The sequence below is a fragment of the Sprattus sprattus genome (assembly GCF_963457725.1).
Source record: "Sprattus sprattus genome assembly, chromosome: 19".
In the NCBI taxonomy this organism is placed as follows: Eukaryota; Metazoa; Chordata; class Actinopteri; order Clupeiformes; family Clupeidae; genus Sprattus; species Sprattus sprattus.
The window spans coordinates 4,923,216-4,944,168 of record NC_137917.1 but is presented as its reverse complement, the minus strand read 5'-3'; the positions used below and the strand labels follow the sequence as shown (position 1 = coordinate 4,944,168).

Here is a 20,953-nt window from a genome sequence, read left to right as displayed (position 1 = left end):
GACAGGTGTGGTAAATGGTGACAGGGAAATCCAGGAAGTGACAGGGCAGGTGGGAGCGGAGTCTTAGAACAAAACAGAAAACACAAGGCATAAGAAAAACACAAGGAGCACATGTCAAAACAAACTCAGGGAAACACATGGCAAACACACACAAGAAAGAGCAGGATCCTGACAGTACCCCCCCCCCCCCGTCTCGGCTGGGTCGTGGTTCAGGAACTGGTTGTGACGAGACCAGAGGTGGTGTTCTGAATGGGGTTGGCCGGCTAGCCAACCGACTACCCTCAAGAGAGTCTTGGCTGGGTCCGGGTTGGGGCTCAATGACGCCGCTCTCAGACCACTCACCCTCTGAGAACTCGTCATCGGTAACCCAGTCCTCTCCACTTGCTGAATCACCATCCCAAAAGATCTCCCACGGGAGCAGATGTATGGCCTCATTAGCTTCAAAATCAAACAATGTGCAATATGGGTCAAACTGTGTTTGTCTGTTCTCCATCAGGTTCGGGTCTGCTGGGTCCATCTTGGTCTGATCGTCCTGTTAGGTTCGGTAGGGAAAAAGAGACCCAATAGCAGACCAAAATTGCGAGCAAAAATCTAGTCTTTATTTGTCCACAAATGATACTCAAAAAGGCTCAAAAGTCAAAACATAAAAGATGCAAAAAGTCAAAGTCAAAAAGGTAACTCACAAAAGACCCAAAAATCAAAGCAGGCAGAGCAAAAGAGAAAAAATACAAAAAACAAGAATTTATCTCACACCGGCAGATAATCAGGGAAAGCAGAAGAGTTAAACTCTAGTATCCAGGTCAGACAGACAGAGTCTTTCATACAGACTTTAAGTGACGATCAGACAGGGTAACAAGGTCAGACTGAACTTAAATACAGGAAGGGAGACATGTAATTGGTGGGGAGCAAACAAGTGGCAGGAGAAACTAATCAAGACAATGAGTGAACTGATTAACGGACAGGTGTGGTAAATGGTGACAGGGAAATCCAGGAAGTGACAGAGGGCAGGTGGGGGCGGAGTCTTAGAACAAAACAGAAAACACATGGCAAACAACACACACAAGAAACACACGACAAAACAGGCGAACACAAAATGGAAAGAGCAGGATCCTGACATTCCCCTTATGTAATTGGAGTGATCGACTGCACACACATTATTATGAAGGCTCTGCCAGAGGAAATATTTGCTTATCGTTGTGCAGATAGTTGGCTGTCGGAACGGAAGTCATGTGTGTTACCCACTTATGGCGTGAGATACTGGGTTGTTCTGGTGGTCTGAGGCAACTGACCTGAATTTGGCAGTTTGACATTCACAGGGAGCCAATAGACAGTTCTGCAAATTAATTTACTACCTCATTTTAGTTGTAGATCATCCAGACTAAATACACTAACCCTGCAGTCACACTACTGGTTCCCATTGGAAACCCAGAGCAGTTCATATCATGGAGAGTAGAAATCAACTTTTGTCTTTATCCAATAACAAAAGACAACAGAAAAATGACAAACATAACAGAGTTTGAAGCTTTTATTCTCACAACTGGCAGTTACAGAGTAACAAAGGAAGGAAAAGAGATTTTCTTGGCACTGCTCACAGTGAGGTCCTTTCATACCTAAGTCTGACCCTTTTCAATGTACAGTATGATGAATTCGGACGTGATGTCATCCTTTTGATTCTTTAATTGTTTTCTTTTAATCAATCAGATTAGCAGAGCATAAGCAAGAGCACATTCAATCAGCACCAAATTATCTCACTCAATTATTTCTGAATGCATCTCTACAAAAGTAGATAATTGCACTTTTTATGTTTCAGATGACTGCAAAAATAAAAACAGCAGTTAACAGTCAGTCATGGAACACTGTCAAAAAAGTGTATACACTGACAGGGTGGAGATTCTGACAGCTCTATAATATGACATTCATGATTGATCATTTTAACATGAGTTAATTAATATGCTCGTCACGGTTAGAGCTGCTTTGAATTGAACAGCCTCCAATACTTTTTTGAGGTTTTTTTTTAAAGATTGGAGGTCCACCACTTTTCAGTTGAGGTGAGGAAAGACATTTACTTGTCACTTAGGCTTGTTAACCAGTCCAAAAACCCATGGTCTAAAGAAATGATTTACTACAACTGTAAAAATTTAAAACTGTAAAAATGACCAGTTAAACTATACACACTTGGAATAGCACCATTTGTAAGGGTATTTGGGTAATGTTGATTATACAAGTAATTATTTTGGTTTAAATCCTAAAGGGGTTCATTTACTGCCATTAACGTGTCCTCACACAACGAGCCTCACAGTCTGTTTTAGTTTCAAAACGGTTTCCATTGCCATTACACCCGCCGTACCAGAAGCGAAGGCATTCATTTTGCACTGTGTCGTAATACCACTTCAGAGTGAACTCTCTGCAGCTTCCCTCATCTTGCCTAAGGGTGCACTCGTCTGCAAAAGAGAAGTAAAAGAACACAGCAAACAGTTACATCTCCAGTTGAACTCTCAGCTATGTGAAAAGGTGACATTTTAAACCACTGTAAATATTACATTGATTGTGGACATCATTTATTATTGGATGTTTAAAACGTTTGGATATTTTCAAGTCATTATTTTATTGTTATTCATTTATTTTTAATTTTTTAGGGATTTTTGCTTTACCATTCTTGTGGGTAAAAATTGACTTTTAGTATATTTGGGTTGAATTAGCTTTTGCAGAGAACAGGAACAAACTGGGATAGAGCTGAGATGTTTTCTTACTACCTTGCACTACTGTCGGATCCTCTTTCTGTTGGGGTACATCTAGGTCTGTGAGCACAAATCAAATACCAAAATCATCTCATACGCCAATGGAGCAGAAATAAAGTAGCCAAACACAATTGACTACAGAGTATAATCAAAATTAGATATTGGCCCCTAATATCATTGATGGGCAAAGAGTAAAGCAACAAGTAAAGTCTGCCGTGCATGAACTAAAGCTATTGTGTGACGTGTGGGAGCGCTGTGCTGACCCACTCATGTTTGCGCTTAGGCTGTTGCTCATGTTATTAAATAAGTTGAATGACTTTGCCAAGTTATTAAAATAGCTTTAGATCATGCACAGTGGGCTGTGATCATTGCTATTTGCTGTACTTGTTGGCAGTTGTTCGTCAATGAACTTAGGGCTTGATATGTATTGAATTGCTTTACATCCTGTTTGGTGAAATTGTAGTATACATTGCCTAACAGTTTAGATGATGTCAGATTGTATTTACAGTATTTACTGTTCCTTTATTTTAACAGTTTAGGAAAGTGTTTTATTTTATTGGTGTTAGTTTAGAGGAATAATCTCCATGCAGCATGCAGTACGTTTTTATTACAATTTAGTTATTGAGCATATTGTTAGTGTGTTATTATGAAGTAAAATGATTATTTACAGTCTTTGTTTAGTTAGTGTGGACAAACTCATGTTTGTGAGGGTTAGAGGTAGTCAACTTACTGTATGCCCCGCACGTCTCGAAGCATTCATTTTCCGTGCTAAACTGGTTGCTGTTACCGTCACAACCGCCGTACCAGAAGGGTGAGCATGCACCAATCTCTGAATTATAATACCACTTCTGCTCATACTTTCCACAAAATCTGCCGGCGTCCATACTGAGTTCACACTGAGCTGAAAGCAAGACAATCACGTTTACGTTCATCCTGATACCATGCAGGGGAATAGACTAGTTTGGGTGTTAAGACAAACAGACATGCTAACTACAAAAAACTAGCAACAAACTTGCATCTTGCTCATTCAAAAAAGGACTTAAAGGGTTTGTCTTGTTTGTAAAGTATGTCATTTAGCTTTTACATCTTTTCTTAAGTTCAATTTGTTTTTTTTTATTTTAACCTCAAGAATTTTAGTTTTCATTGATTCATGATTTCAGAAGATGGTTATACTATTTCAGATTTATGCCATTCGCTTGCATCCAGGTGATGGCCGGCCTACATTTCCTGAAGTTGAGTCATATGGATAGTTTATGTGAGGAAATGAGCTGAAGTTGAGTCATATGGATAGTTTATGTGAGGAAATTAAGTTGAGTCATATGGATAGTTTATGTGAGGAAATGAGCTGAAGTTGAGTCATATGGATAGTTTATGTGAGGAAATGAGCTGAAGTTGAGTCATATGGATAGTTTATGTGAGGAAATTAAGTTGAGTCATACGGATAGTTTATGAGAGGAAATTAAGTTGAGTCATATGGATAGTTTATGAGAGGAAATTAAGTTGAGTCATATGGATAGTTTATGTGTGGAAATGAGGCTGAGAGCGATGAGCAGAAAGGGTACCATCGGTGTCTCCGCGGCCTATGCTCTGCTGAACTCCATCTCCGGTTTGGGTGCTTCCTGTCTGGTCAGTAGGCTCCACTCTCTCCTCCTCCTCCGTGAATTCCTCCACAACTGGCTGGTTGGAGTTGGAAGTTGGCCAAGGGACACTGATGAAAAAGAGCATGAATTTAATTTCATCTTTATGAAGTTTTATTCTGAAGGGTTGTTTGCAATCTGGAGCCTCTCCACTAGATGCCACTACATTGAACATACTGTACCTTTAACAAGGATCTGGGAATCGCACACCTGGACATTATAAGCATACCAGGGCAGTGGTAGAGGAACTAATTTCTTTGAGGCAGACAGGAGATGCACTGAAATCTCGATTAGTCATTCTTGGGGCCTCTAAACTCGGACAATTCTTTTAAAAAGAGCCAAGGGTGGCTCAATGCTGAGGGCTCAGTGGAGGCTGTCTCTGGATCCATGTTGAATGTTAACCATTCTGGGACAGGGACCCACTGGTGGGATATTTTTTTCAAATTGTCAAAACTCTGCAAGTTTTTGTCCTACAGACAGGGACGGACTGGCCATCGGGCATACCGGGCGTTTGCCCGCTGGGCCGGGGTGCAATATGGGCCGATGGTCCCGAATTTTAATTTTTTATTTTTTTCCCCATATAATGGTCTGACCGGCTGGCCCACGAAATTAGTTCATCAGCGGCCCTACTGACACTGGGCTGGCCCAATCACATCCCCTGGGCTGACCCAACACAAACCCCTTTCGATTTGGACCTGCCTACATAATGCATTAGGACGGTAAACAGCGTGGCCCATGGCCTTGACATGCTTGACACGCGCACGCTAGTCTGCGGCCCATTGGCCGTCTTCTTGAGTGACTAGGGTCTCGTCCAATCATATCAGCAAACACCTTCTACCTTTAGCTAAACTTTGCCATCAGCTCCCGTGGATGACAGTGCTGGTGGCTACAGCCAGGGAGATACGATACAACGACCTACGGTAAGCTTACTGATCATGAATTAAAACGTCTCTAAAATATGTTTGACTTAGAACCTATGTTCTATGGCCAAGTTCGTTTGCATAGCTAAATACAAGACAAGTCTGTAGCTGTAGTTCAAACGTTAATGCCACTGTCAAGCTAAAAGGGCACCGGATGCCTAAAAGAGCCCGGGTGATGTAATGTTGACTTTCGAACGACTCTTGAGTGACAGTTGCTATGCCAACGCCAATACGTCACCCTAACGCGATTTACTTCAGAGCATCTTGCATTGTACTTTGCTACCTGAGACCAGCTTGCTTGTATTTGACCTACAATAAACCAACCAAAACAACCAAAACAACCATGTGCTTGATGTTTGACTTTGGTAGGAAAGTGGTTGATTCGCTAGTTGGTTATAGTATCAAAGTAAGCACATTTCATTAGCTAGCTCGTGCTAGTGTAACGAGCTATCTTGTTAGCTTGAAGCTATTCATCTGTTGTTGTGCTTAAATTAAGAAAGTCCTTGAAATGTGTTGTGATTTTAAGACATATCTGACGGCACCCACAATTAAATTTGAACAAAACAGGGCATTGTTTGCACAACATTTTACTAAAGAACAACGGGGGCTTGCTAGCTTTGACATGCTAGCGGACATTGCTAACTTACAGGTTACCAGCAGGCAGGTGTAGCTTAAACTTTTTATTCGCTTAATATTGTGCCTAAACGGATACTATGTACCCCGACACTTTTTGCCTATCAGTCAGAGAGTCTCAAGAGTAGTTCGAAAGCCATCAGCTACGTTTTAGTCGCTTAATATTGTCGCACAAAAGGAGGAATTGCTATTAGCAATATAGATGCTAGCGCGCGAAACCTGTTGATGTGTGCTTACTTACAAAAGACCGGCAGCCAATATTAAGCGTGTAAAAAGTACCTGATGGCTTTCGAACAACTCTTGAGACTCTCTGACTGATAGCTAAAAAGTGTCTGGGTGCGTAGTGTCCGTTAAGGCACAATATTAAGCGACTAAAAAGTAGCTGATGGCTTTCGAACGACTCTGAGACTTAAAGCTAATAAGCGCCCGGCCTACGTGGTGACTGGGTTACGTAATGCTAACGTTGGCATAGAAACTGTCACTCAAGAGGCGTTCGAAAGTCAACATTACCTCACCCGGGCTCTTTTTGGCATCCGGTGCCTTTTTAGCTTGACACCACCTCATCAAGCGCGTTTCCTACAGGAGGAAATACACTCCCTTCTAGAAAAGGGAGCAATACAGCCTGTCCTCTCGGTGACGAGAACAGGGGGTTCTTCAGTCGCTATTTTCATGGAAAATATCGACCGATCTTATACCTCCGTATTCTGAACAAAGCTTTAAAGTGTATGATGTGTATTGCATTTAGATTAATTAAGACCACCACCTTAACACACAAACTCTTGTTGAACTCATACAGTAGTAGGTTCAGTGACGTGCGGTGAGACAGCTGTCTTCTGGAGCTTCTGCGAGCCCGTGAATCAATGTTTCGTTGGAATCATGATGTAACGTTGTTGTAGCGGGAATACAGCAATGCTATTTGTATTTTCTAATTGGCAGGTCATATGTATGATTTCTAGACTTCGCTAAGCACTGAAGCGACTGAAACGGTGAATTTTGATCACATTCAGCGAAGTTAACAGGTAAAACGGGAGAAAAATAGGGCGTCTTTAGGCCGTCCTGCCTAAAAGTAGGGCGTCCCGTTTCTTCTTATTTTTTAGTAGACTAAAGGGCAGACGCCCTGCTAGCTATAAGCCTGGTTGGTGTAGACATTCAAGATTAAAAATGTGTGTTATCGAATTTAGTGGGCCGGTCTGGTTCAAAATGCCCGGGCCGATTTTTTGTCCCAGTCCGCCCCTGCCTACAGACAACCCACATGAACCTTGGACCCTTTTCTTTTAAAATATATAAAGTTTGAAAATAAAATATAAATAAGTACTTTGTAAGAAGAATATAGTTGAGCAGATGCACTTTTCAGTCTGTCAGTGAGTTTTCTGCTCCTAAGGACCCACCCATTAGCAAATGACATGATATTGATATGATAAGTAATGGTGATTCAGTGATCTCCATTGGGCCATGGTGTGGCGTGAAAACCTTTGGGTGAAGTGAGCCACAAAGACATTCCAGGGCCATTATGCAATGGCCATTGTCTTTGTCTGAGGTCTGCCAGGTAACTCATCAATATGCATTTGTAGGGAGACACATTTGGGAGAGAAACAGGTTACTCTGCTATTATAAATATGTAGTAGTAAAACCACACACAGTTTCTGAATGCTAAACTCACATATGTAGAGCCAACACCTATGTTTACAAGTTTCAGAGTTCAAAGGTCTTAGCTCGAAATCTTTACAATGTTTTTTTGTACAAATTCTGAGCACCTCTGAATAAAGGTATTTGTAAGGGTGATTAAACATTTGATTTAAATACAATTTGATTGTACTACATTCCTTTTACTCTAATGTTGTTATTGCTGATGTCCTCTATAACATAGTCATATAAGCCACTTGTGCATCAATACTTATAGCTAAGGGAAATATACAAAAACATCAAGGCATGTTAGACTTCCTTAAAAAGTCAAACAGGCCTCTGTCCCTGAAGGGTTAAGGCTACATATGCAAAGGAGGCAAGTCTACTGCTCGTGCTGCCGCCAAATGTGGGATCTGCTATCGTTGGAGCTGATAGAGCCACCTGATTGGTTTAAGCTTCCCAGACAGCAACACAATCCATATTTTTGCATAGGCAATATTTTGGCGAAACCTATTCATAAAATGTAACAAGTAACACATATTGTACAAATATAGTGGAGCAGAAAGTATACGTAGATAATAGCTGCAAAATGTAATGGAGTAAAAGCCAAAGTATGCACTGTTATTTTTACTTAATTTACTTAAATACAGTAACAAATTACAAATACTTTGTGTCATTCCAGCACTGTAACAGGGTATCTAAATATGGCAGCCAATATACAATATAAAACGGAGAGCATGCGCAAACAAGCTAATGTAAAAATATATGCTATATGTTTTGATTGTAAAGACACTTTTCCTGAGGCACATCTTCTTCTTTTCCCCTCTTGATACCCTACTGCGCCAGACTTGCCTTAATCCTTGGACTAATTCATGCAGTTTTGATCAGTTCAATCAGTCATTGCAGTGTTAAGTGTTTTAACACATTTTTTTATGTCTAGACTAGATCTAGAACACATTTTAACATCAGACAACTGGATTCTGACAAAGCTAAGTACATCATCTACACTTTGCCTTTCTTTAAATTATTCCATAAAAATGAAAGAGACAGTTTTGAATAGATCAAAATAATCACGGCCAAACACACTCTCTCCTGTGGACAATGCATAACATTGCTGTTTTTCACAACCTCGATTCACACCTTAATTTGTCAGCCATCCTTTTTAAGGGATGACTTCTTAATGTTGGAGATGTTGCAGATTCAAAGTTACAAAGTGCCTGGGGACTATCTTGATTTGGCACTGGGCAAAACCACATTTGCTATGATACTAAACTATATTTACCTTTAAAAGTCAATGTCTCATTCTTACCTTTCAAGAGGGCGTTCTGCAGCTTCAAGCGCACTGCCTTGGCCTTGATCTATTTGTCCCTGGAAATCCCGACACATCCGCTTCATGGCTGGGGAAGGGTATGTGTTCACTCCCCCTGTGTAAATGGAAGCATGCACACCAGAATGATTGTAATGTAACACCACATGTTGCTGCAAGGAGTCATCTGTATTCCATGTACACAGCAAAAACAAACCTTTGGATAAAGGATTAGTGTTGGCACACACATTTTAACTGAGATAACACCAGATATATTGATGATGTGGGCCTAACAGAACATGAACAGAAGTGGAAGTACTAGAGGAAAAGGTTACTGTCTCATTCACCCACCCAGCCCCTTGGTTCTCCCCTCACCTACGTCAGCTGAAAGCCAAAGGGCGCCAGCTGGAGCGGCTTTCCAGAAGATCTGGACTCACTATCCACAAGCAGATCTATCATGCCCACATCATCAAATACAAAGACGCCCTCTCCTCAGCCAAATCCCAACACTTTACAGAAAAAAAATCACTGCTGGTGCTGGGAACACTAGGGCCCTGTTCTCAGTGGTCAACAGCACACTGCGCCCCCCAGATTCCCTTCCCCCACACTTCTACTCCGCTGACCACTGTAACTCCCTGATGTCATTTTTTGATACAAAAATAGCCACCATCCACCAGCAACTAACCCCTCACATGTCTAGTTGTCCACCCCCTCTAGTTCTCCACTCCCCCATCTCTGTACCACTCTCACGCTTCAAACTCCCCTCTGCCGCTGAGTTATCAGATGTCATCTGGAAATCCAAACCATCCACCTGCCAACTCGACCCCCTGCCATCCTCCCTGGTTATAGCCTCCCTCCCCTCTCTACTGCCTCTGATAACTGCCATTATCCATTCTTCCATGACCTCTGGTTCAGTCCCATCTTCTCTTAAATCTGCTGCAGTGACACCGACGCTAAAAAAACCTGGTTCAGACCCCAACAACTTCAAAAACCTTCGTCCCATCTCCAAACTGCCATTTCTCTCAAAAATCCTGGAAAAGGTAGTGGCACAGGTCCATGCCCATCTCTCCAACAATAACCTCTATGAACAATTCTAATCCGGTTTTCGCCCCCGCCACAGCACAGAAACGGCCCTCATCAAAATCACTAATGACCTCCTGATGGCAGCTGACTCAGGACTATTATCCATCCTCATCCTCCTCGACCTGAGCGCGGCTTTTGACACCATATCCCACATCACCCTCCTTGACAGACTAGCCTCCATTGGCATAACTCACACACCCCTGGACTGGTTCCGCTCATATCTCTCTGGACGTACTCAGTTCATCCAGTTAAAATCATTGTCATCCCACCCATCCCCCCTCTCCACTGGTGTTCCCCAGGGCTCTGTCCTTGGCCCTATCCTATTCATCATATACCTCCTCCCACTTGGACTGATTTTCCGTAAATACAATATTCATTTCCACTGTTATGCGGATGACACCCAGCTCTACGTTTCCACCAAACCCACTTCCACCTTCCCACCCTCCTCCCTCTGTGCCTGTTTACAGGAAATCAAATCCTGGTTTTCTTCAAATTTCCTAAAGCTTAACAGTGAAAAAACTGAGGCAGTCCTTATTGGCTCCAAACACACCCTCACCAAACACCCCAGTTTCGCCCTCACCATAGATAACTCCTTGGTTACCCCCTCTCCTCAGGTTAAAAGCCTGGGTGTCGTCCTCGACAGCACCCTATCATTCAATACCCACATCAACAACACCATCCGATCTGCCTACTTTCACATCCGCAATATCAACCGCCTCCGCCCCTCACTCACTCCCAACACCGCCGCAATCCTGGTTCACTCCCTTGTCACTTCCCGCCTAGACTACTGCAATTCCCTTCTCTTTGGTCTCCCACACAAACTCCTCCATAAAATTCAACTGGTACAAAATGCTGCTGCCCGTATCGTCACTAGGACGCCATCCATCAATCACATCACCCCCGTTCTGTATCAACTCCACTGGCTTCCCATTAAACACCGCATAAATTACAAAATTCTCCTCCACACATTTAAGGCAATCCATAACCTCGCCCCTCCATACCTCTCTGACCTCCTCCACATCAATGTCCCTACTCGGTCTCTCAGGTCTGCCTCCTCCATCACCCTGACCGTTCCCCAAGCCCATCTGTCCACCATGGGATCCAGAGCCTTCAGCCGCTCTGCCCCTCACCTCTGGAACTCCCTCCCCCCTGACATCAGGAGCATTGACCCTAACTCAATCGCTCTTTTTCAAACACAAATCAAAACACACCTGTTCAAGCAAGCCTATAACCTGTAAAGTTGTTGCTGTATTATGTACTGTATAATTCAATGTTTTATTCAATGTTGTAAGGCGACCTTGGGTGTCTTGAAAGGCGCCCTATAAAATAAATGTATTATTATTATTATTATTATTATTGATTACACTGAACAGTGTATGCCTCTTGGGAAACTCCTTGGAAACCTTGTCCAGAATCCAGGGAGATATTTCCATCTTGATCTACGTATATAGAATAATGTTCTGACACATTCAGTTTAAAGGGATTGCTTGTCAAAGCTATTGGTCGGTTTTAGTCAAACCTTTCACTAATTAACTTTGGCCTGGCTTTGGCCTGATCTGACCACACCTTTCTGAAGTGCTTCTTTTTGTGCAAAAGTGCGCTAGCTGTTTTCACTCTCAAACTAGGGGCCTAGGGCCTGGTTTACTAACATTGCGACCACAGCTTAATCTGCGCCTTTGCCAAGGCGCACATTACCGTACAGTGTTTTTCCGCATTTTCCGTGGTATTTATCAAACCAGATCCGCGCTGGGCAATCTGTGCCTAGTCCGCCCTTTAGTGTTAATTTGCGCGCCGTTAAAAGACGGAAGGAAATCGCCTGCATGTTACTGCCCATGGTGGTGGTGATTTGAGGAAGAGAAAACAAAGGTTCAGCGAAGAGGAGATACAGATATATTGGTTCGCGAAGTAACAGCGAACATTAACCTTTTACAAGGAAGGAATACACTGCCTCATCCGGCTTTTTAGGACACCACACGTTCGCTCAATCACTGCCATTGATTCAATGTGCGCGCGATTATATTGTTGTTCTGCTGCTGATGCTGGGTTGGGTATAGGTGTCATTATCCATGGCTGTTGGGGATACCCGCCATCACCTACAGCGAGATATAACAAGATTATAAAGAATATGCTATAGGGTGGCATTAATGCATAAACTGTCTAATACTGTATAACAATATACAGTAGATACATGGCGAGATTAATAATTTCTACAAGGGACATGGGTTCACTACAATATATCCCCACTGAAACAAATACATTTACCAAGTAGCCAGGCCTCTCCAAAATCCCCGTTGCTCAATCTTGGATAGACGGCACTATTCCGGAAGATAAAACTGTCACGGACAGATCCAGGGTATTTGGCTACCACGTTAGAAATGGTCATGTTGGCATCACATATGACCTGGACATTCATTGAATATGTGTGCTTTCTGTTTCGGTAAATGTGTTTGTGGATTGAAGGTGGGACTGTTTGGATGTGGGTGCAATCAATGGCTCCAATTATGTTTGGAACATTTGCAATTTGAACAAAGTCCTGTTTGATGTTTTTAATTTCAGCTATCGTAGTGGGGAAATGTATATTGACCAGTGCGCCGTAGCAACGCGTCGAGTACGTGGGTGAATATTTGGCTGAGTGAAGGCTGAGATATACCAACTGCTGATGCTATAACTGTTTGAAATGATCCGGAGGCCAATATTTGCAATGTTGCCAGGAGTTTAACAACTGATGGAATGGAATGTGATCGCCAGGTGGAGGGTTCGATGTCGTCTCTGATCTGGTTCAGTAATTGTAGTATTGCATGGCTGGTTAACCTGCACCGTCTAATGATTTCAGGTTCGCTTAACTGAAAAAGTGTTATTCGTGTTGAAAAAATTCCTTCTGCGCGTTGTCTTTGTCTCCGCCTTGTTCTAATAACTGCTGCAATATCGAAGTTTTCAGACTCAATCAAAGTAGCGCTTCCTGGTTAAGACGTGCTTTTATGAAGCGGAGAATTATCCCGCAAATTAGAGACGCACTCTCACCAGGCAGTTTTAGTAAATACCACGCAATACATCATTAGACGCACTTAACTTCTCTACTCCCATATATTAGCGGCTCACACCCACGTTTCCTTATACCCTCCCACCTCTTTGCGGCTCACACCCACAAAGCGTTAATATGCGCTTCTACTCAAATGCGCCTTCTTTGTAAATACCGTTTTATGTTTACACCCGCTATTTTACGCCTAAATTGGGCGCAATACTGTTAGTAAATCAGGCCTTTAGTCCGTTAAGTGCATGTCTAAAATTACAAATCAATACAACCTTCACCTCGTTATCAGGGTTTGTACAGGTATTAGACTGAAAGCCATGGAGCCCTCGTGTCTGTGGAATTAAAAAAAAAAATGTTTGTGATATTTAGTTTTTGCAAAAGGGATTCCTTACTCTTAAGGAAGCTCAGGAAGGCTCGCAAGAAGCGCTTGGCGTACTCCTGCTCTCCTCGTTTCACTTCTCCCAGGTGGACCATGTGTTGATCCAAGGGTAGGCTGGCAAGTTCCTCCACTTGTGTGCTGTTGAAGCTGTCCCCAACAGTCAGAGTGAACAGCACCACACCCTGACATCTTGCTAATTTGGCAGCAAAATCAAGTTGGGCTCTGTCCCAGTAGCTCGTTTCCCCACCAACAATGGCCAGCACCATTTTGTTCTTCCGTGACTTTGCGGCTGTCAGGAGGCTTCTTGTGATGACCCACTCCACTGCATATCCCAACCCAGAGGAGCCACCAAGCTGCTGCATACTCTGGAAAATGTGGTTTTTCATTAAACCGCTGTCCTGATACCTCATGAAGTCAAACTCCTGTTGGACAGGAACCTGTCCTTCTGTGGGTGCATATGAGCTGGAGACCTGCTGATACAGGGCAACTCTGGCCTGATTATCAGACCTGGATGGCTGCCTGCTCACAGCTATCTGCTCTATCACTGAACCCAGCACCTCCTTCATGCCCTCATACTGGTCTGCTCGTACATTGCGTGACCCGTCCACCAACACAGCCAGATCCAGGTCTGCTTGAATAGGAACTAGAGCTTTGTTCACATTGGAACAGCTGGATTCTGATTTACAAGGATCTGAAATGGGCGAAAAGAGCACATTTACAAACTGTAGGCCATTTAAAGTAAAGGTTTGGCTACAATGTACATCTCTATCTCACAAATTATCAATAATTTCTTGTTAAATATATTACTGATATTGTACCACTGTCACAATGCCCCCCAAAGATTTTCACCTTTTAATGTTTCACATCACTAAATTTCAACTTAATTTGTTAATTAGACTTAAAATGACTTGAAATGGTAAACACATACAAATACACAAATGCATACTTGAGATGATATGACCACTAAGAGAAATGATCATGCTGGCTTACCAAAGCATATTATACATTTTTGAACCTGACTCAACTGCGGTTTCAGTTCTTGATCACTCTCCACCAGTTTCACTATAAAGCTGTGGGTTTCATCAGCCTGTGTAACATCAAAGAATGCTCAGAAACACACAGGGATGGTGACTGAACACTTTTTGGCAATTTACATATCTGGGTTTGGGTTTTTAATTTATGATGACAACTTATGGTAACACATGTGAAGTCTTTCCATGACCAGGATTCATACCCATTTCCCCTCAGCTTACCTCTAAAGCCTTTAAGACGTTAGGGACATTCTTGAAGGAGATGACAGCAGGGTGAATGTCGTGGGCTTTCATTTCCAGGACAGCGGTGTTAATTGCGTTGACATCCTGAGAGGCCCCGTTGGTGATGAAGACTGCCACCTTCCGCATCAGAAGGCCCTTCCTCGTGCGTTTAAAGACATGTCTGGCCACGAAGCGCATGGCCGCCCCAATGTTGCGGCGGCTGGACGTGCGTTCGAGGGCAATGTTGTTCACCTCTGTAAGGAGATGCTTCTTACGGTGGTAGTCTGAGAACCGAATCAGGTACTTGACACTGGAGCTGAAAGAGACAACTGCCACCCGCGCGCCCCTGGGGCAGTTGCTCTCAGCAATGGAGATGTCCTCCAGTAAATGATGGACAGTGGAACGCATCCTTTCAAACACCTCAGCGGTCACGTCCTCAGACATGTCGAGGGCTATTACCAGCTCAGTGGGGTAGGCTGGGCACTTTATCAGACCTTAGAACACAACACAAGAGTCTTAGCACAGAAAATACAAGCTACATAGAAGAACAATATAATAGTCACCATGACGACCATTACCACCTTTAACTGTCAATTAAATATTTGTTTATGATTATTAAATGAGGAAAATAATGGAAAGGTCTGTAATGTTTTTTAGCTTGGCAAGTCTTTGGTAGATAAGGAGAAAGTTCTCAAAACCAACTTTGAACTGATTACGGTTTTTGCAAATGTAAGGTTTTGTGAGTTTTAGAGAGGTCATTCACCAAGTAAAAATCAAGATCCTTTCTAATGCTCATGACTTCAAATATGAAAATAACTCTATTGAAACAATAACATGTATTAAAAAAATTAGGAACCTACCCGAAGAGCAAGCTGTTTAAGAAGGGGATGACAAACCATTAGTCAAAATCCTTAACATGTTTAATACAGAATAGGGAATACAGAAAATTATACTTTAAATTTGATTTAAACTTTGTTTAATTAAAATAAATCCGTTATTGGAAAATATTAAGCTATATTTGACTTACTATACTGTGATTATGGGTGGCAAAAATTGTACAAAATGTAACCATACCACAGTTGTCCCGCACAAAGTTGACTAGTTCGCAGGCCTGTAAAATACAATGTTTACATTTCAGAGTAGTTATCATCTCACTAATTTAACCACAAATGAGCCAAGAACAAGGGAAAATGAACGTACAGTCATCTCTCTGGGTCCTGGTGTTCCTCTGGGGCCCTGAAAAGTAAACAGGATACATTTATTCTGACCTAAACTTGCCCCATGTTCCCACTGCTGCAGGCATTCAGACATCACTGAGAGGACCAGAGACTGCAGTCTGTTTGACTGAGCTTGAAGCATAAAAAGCCAGCAGTATACATTCCTTAACAACTCTTAACAGTTTAATATCAAACAGACAAACCCGTAATTTCTCCACTATAGGAATGCATTTTTTCTTTTGTAGTTGCCTCATAGTTAGTAATGCACACAGTTGACTCTGCCAGGTAAAGTGTGTATGGGTCACTCACTCTCCCTCCCTATCTCTCACACTCACACACACACACACACACACACACACACACACACACACACACACACACACACACACACACACACACACACACACACACACACACAAATTCCATTAATGTATCGCGTAACATCATCGGATAGGTATCAGATTTTCATTCACTCTCAGTCCCATTCAGTCTTCCATAACGATAAAGTAACGTGTGTTGTGTATTCCCACCATACTGTATTTAAAGGGATGCTATAGAATGGAACCACCACAAGAAGTATACAACATGGGAGGTCTCATGCCCCTTAACCTGGCTATGAACTAACCATCTCTAGCAACCATCTTCACAACTGATAGTTGCTAGCTTGTGAAATATGAACTGATTTTAATATGAAGTGAAGATGAACTGCATATTGAACTTTTAATATAGAGCTGCACAGGCATCCTAAGGGTTTTTACCTTTTCCTAATTTAGTTTGATGAGTTAAATCAAGGAGAATATAACATCAGCTAGATAAACAAGCTAACATATCAAACAAATAGAGCACTGCCATTTAAACCGTTTAAGTGTCTGTGTGTGCCTTCACATAGACATTAAAGAATCGCGAGAGAAATATTGGGACATCAATGGAGCAAAAGCTTTTTCTGATATCAATGTTTCCTTATTAAGTGAGGGGGGAGAAGTCCCTGTCGGTAGATAATAGGTGGTGTAGGTGCAGTCATTTTTGCTTTAAATGCCCATCCCTACTTCATACAACTTTAAAATGTTTAGTAGGCTTGCACCTCAACTACATGGCATGGCACAACATTGATTCATCTGTGGTTAATACTGTAGTGCGGTTTATGTAAGGTGCGGTTAATAGTCATGAAAATAAGGTATTTCTCCTTTTTAATGTATATCGTATAGGGTCAAACAAGGTTTATTCATAATACACAACAACACAACTGGAATAATTGTCTGGCATTTCCAAGACGCAACTCCCAAAAAGTGACACCTTTTCAAATAATAGTTATAATAATACTTTATTTTTATATAGCGCTTTTCTAAATACTCAAAGACGAACTTCGTTTTCATAATAGTGAAATTAACCAGAAATCAAACTTACCCTGTGCCCAGTTAGTCCTGTAGTTCCAGGGTCACCTTGGGAACCACTGTTGCCAGCATTGCCCTGATTTTATATTTTATAGGTCAATAATAAATATAATATAATAATGTCTTAATAAATATAATATGATAATAATTAATAAAAAAAAAAACATTATTGGAATGGGTGCAAGACAGTCCTCACCCCTCGTCCACGATTTCCTTTGGTACCAGGACCTCCACCTTGACCTTTTATACCATCCTCCCCCTATGGGGGGGACAAAAATTATCATTAAATTGTGTCTCCACTTATATTTCACAATATCATAGAATTCAATGTCGAAGAATTGTGAAGAATTGATGAATGGACCCAAACACTAAGTAGTGAGTATTTAAGAGAAGACTTACTTGTAGCCCTGGATAACCTGGAAAACCTGTTTCTCCCTTTAAAAGATTGCAATGATAAATGAATTTAATTTGTGGCCAATTTGCATTTCACATCCTACCAACTGACAACACAACACTGTCTTCTGATGGCAGGCATAGAGCCTTCAAACTGCATGCTGCGTTTACAAAAATGTCAGACAAAAGTCAAAATCTGTCTGGTACAGGAGCATTCTCATCTGTACCTTCAGTCCTTTGGGTCCAGGTGGTCCATAGCCATCTCTACCATCCAGTCCCTGAATCAGCACAAATGATGATAAATTAAATAGAGTAAAGGACGTTTTATGACTTACTGACAATCAGAGAGGAATTTTAACATTTGTTTTTGTCTCCTGTTTTTTTTCTTAAAGTGGTGTTTAGTTAACATGCAGCACAACTGCATCATTATTAAATATATTATTTGCTGCATTTTGGAAACAATTAAATACCCACTCACTGGAACAGCTGTTCACAAATGTAGGTGTGAGAACTTTTAAAATAGACAAACCGGGGGTCCTCTAGGGCCCACTGATCCAACGGCTCCTTTAACTCCAGAGTCTCCTTGTTGACCCTAAAAAGAGCCACAGCAAGTTAGACAGAGGTACATGATGAGGGTAGGAGGACGCAATATTAGGTATGGATAAGAGAGGGGATGTGAGGGCATCTGTGTGTTTTAGTGGTTGGTGGAGGGGTCTATATGAACAGCTGTGGTTAATGACATGAGGAGAACCTGAAAACACTCCCTGAGTGAAACGAGTGTGGATGTGAGTATGACTAACCTCCTATACTTTAATGTGAGTATGTGTGTGTATTGACTAACCTTCTATGCTCTTATGAGAGTATGTCTAACCTTCTATACTTTAATGTAAGTATGTGTGTGCATTGCCTAACCTTCTATACTCTAATGTGAGTATGCGTGTGTATTGACTAACCTTCTATACTCTTATGAGAGTATGACTAACCTTCTATACTTTAATGTAAGTATGTGTGTGCATTGCCTAACCTTCTATACTCTAATGTGAGTATGCGTGTGTATTGACTAACCTTCTATACTCTAATGTGAGTATGCGTGTGTATTTACTAACTTTCTATCTAATGTGAGTATGCGTGTGTATTGACTAACCTTCTATACTCTTATGTGAGTATGCGTGTACATTGCCTAACCTTCTATACTTTGATGTGAATATGCGTGTGCATTGACTAACCTTCTGTCCCCTCTGTCCTAGACCTCCTCTGGATCCTTTGGGACCTGTAGTTCCTGGTGGGCCCTACAGGAAGACAATGCACTCCATTACAGTGACTGGTGCGGTTTTCCATGTGGCTTTAGCTCAAATTGTTGTTGTATGACTCAAGACAGACTGACAGATTGATTCCCAAAGGGAAATTCACATGAATCAGCAATTCACATAAGTCACAAAATACACATAACATACACAAACATAGACATTGAGTTAGGTAAAGAAAACTGTGTAAATGAATGTATATATAGAAAAACTACTATACTACTAAATTCATTCAGATCAGCTATCTCATTTAATTTGAGCTCATCAGGCAATCACATTACACCCCTCTCTACGGCGCTTCAGAAGCAAGGTGTTGATCGGCTGGAATAGTGTAAGGCTTGGTCCAAGCACCATTTTTGTGACTAATCTGTATTTTTATTCAATACAAATCTTGACAGCATAGTTCAACACTACACTCTGGGATTAACAATGTGGGTCTCTATGACAGTTACCTGAGGTCCAGGTAAACCAGAACTGCCCCCTGGTCCTTTTTGACCTATGGGTCCTCTGTTCCCCTGAAAAGACATCAAGAATTAGGCGTGAATAGCTCTAAAAGGGTTGAATAATGATCAACAATAAAACTGTAAATATTTCATGTTGGCAATTCACAAGTATAAACTGACATCTCTGACCTGTGCAGGTGCCCTACTGCACACACAGCTTATTATATGAGCTCCAGTGCAAAATATAATTCATTTAGCTAATTATGCCTTTAGCTATTATACATTAATGTTGACCAGGTTTAATTGATCATTCCAGCCAGATTAACAATGGAATTAGTTTATTGTCCTCATTTATATGTTGTGTTATGGACATAAATATATACACAACATTAAGATCGAAGTAGTCTTATTAGAAACTAGTCACTGAAAGGTAGTGAAAATTGTTCAGTTTGAGGTCTGATACTCCCCTTTACAGATGACATATTTTAGCAAACCCATTTCAAACTGCAACTGAAAAGCCTATGTAGTGTTTGATTGCATGTGCAGTGCAGCTGGGAGTGTTACCTGGGATCCTGATGGCCCAGTGCTGCCCTGAATCCCAATGTCTCCTGGATCTCCACTCGATCCCTGTGGCAATGCAGAGATGGATACTATTAATCAAACCTGTCGATCTTTTTAAATATTTGCATTTACAAGAACATATACAGACAAGTACATTTTTCATTTTATATTTATTTAATTTTTATATTGCTATCTCACAGCATTCACAAGTAAATCTGCATCTGACCTGTCACTAGCAATCATAGAAACATTTTAATCAGTACTTAGTTAAAAACTGAATAACTCAGTATAGCCCTACAATAGAGTAGACTTAGTCCAGTCCATAGAATATCCAACATGTGCATATTATTCCACACCAGAACCCTAGAATTCCCTCAGCTAGGTAAGAGACAACCACTTTCCAAGTACCTCAGATTTAGACTTGCACAGCCAATCACTAGGGCTTCCTTTTGTGCATTCCTGTGTTGTTACTGAAAGAACACTTCTGGATTAAACTATTCCAGTTATAGGACAGTGTGCACATCTGAAATTAAGTCATTTTATGCAATGCTGCCTCTTTAACAGCATTTTGAGAGTCCAAGTCAGCAGTTGGAACATTACCTTGTCACCAGGGGAACCTCTTCTCCCTTGAGGGCCCTTGAACACAGAAAATCAATCAAAATCATACCAGTGAATTGGGTACTACAATAAAACCAGAAGACACTATCATTTCTAAAGAGGAGATGAAAGGCATACCAGGTTTCCAGCATCTCCTGGTCTTCCCGCCTGACCATCTGCTCCTGCTTCTCCCTGTAAGAAGATCAGAGAGCCAGAAAGCTCAGCAAGTTGGCTGTCTTCTTAAGGAGAGTAACTGTCTGTTAACACTCATCTTATCTAATCAACTTTTAACATGCATTCTATTTCAGTTGAAATAACGTTTCACAATTGATTGGGTCAGTTAATCCACAAACCTGCATTCCTCTGTTACCATTTTCCCCCTTTTGGCCTGCAATTGTATTTTCTGTCCCAGGTTCTCCCTGAACAGAGGGGGAAACAAATATT

General features: G+C 41.5%; 1 protein-coding gene across 1 annotated transcript in view; it reads right to left on the bottom strand.

Annotated features, from left to right (window-relative positions):
- Positions 1–4,256: 4,256 nt before the first annotated feature.
- The window catches only part of col6a4a (collagen, type VI, alpha 4a), a gene marked incomplete at both ends in the record, with an annotated part of 29,677 nt that continues 12,980 nt past the window's right edge, over positions 4,257–20,953 (bottom strand). Inside the window, 19 exons of the mRNA XM_080857798.1 lie at positions 4,257–4,446; positions 8,861–8,975; positions 13,364–14,041; positions 14,341–14,437; positions 14,604–15,097; positions 15,464–15,475; positions 15,678–15,714; positions 15,804–15,839; positions 17,225–17,287; positions 17,408–17,470; positions 17,611–17,646; positions 17,832–17,882; positions 18,134–18,196; positions 18,831–18,893; positions 19,361–19,423; positions 19,916–19,978; positions 20,513–20,548; positions 20,648–20,701; positions 20,863–20,928. Of these exons, the coding sequence (XP_080713924.1) occupies positions 4,257–4,446; positions 8,861–8,975; positions 13,364–14,041; positions 14,341–14,437; positions 14,604–15,097; positions 15,464–15,475; positions 15,678–15,714; positions 15,804–15,839; positions 17,225–17,287; positions 17,408–17,470; positions 17,611–17,646; positions 17,832–17,882; positions 18,134–18,196; positions 18,831–18,893; positions 19,361–19,423; positions 19,916–19,978; positions 20,513–20,548; positions 20,648–20,701; positions 20,863–20,928 (2,280 nt within the window). The remainder of the gene's footprint in view (positions 4,447–8,860; positions 8,976–13,363; positions 14,042–14,340; positions 14,438–14,603; positions 15,098–15,463; positions 15,476–15,677; positions 15,715–15,803; positions 15,840–17,224; positions 17,288–17,407; positions 17,471–17,610; positions 17,647–17,831; positions 17,883–18,133; positions 18,197–18,830; positions 18,894–19,360; positions 19,424–19,915; positions 19,979–20,512; positions 20,549–20,647; positions 20,702–20,862; positions 20,929–20,953) is intronic.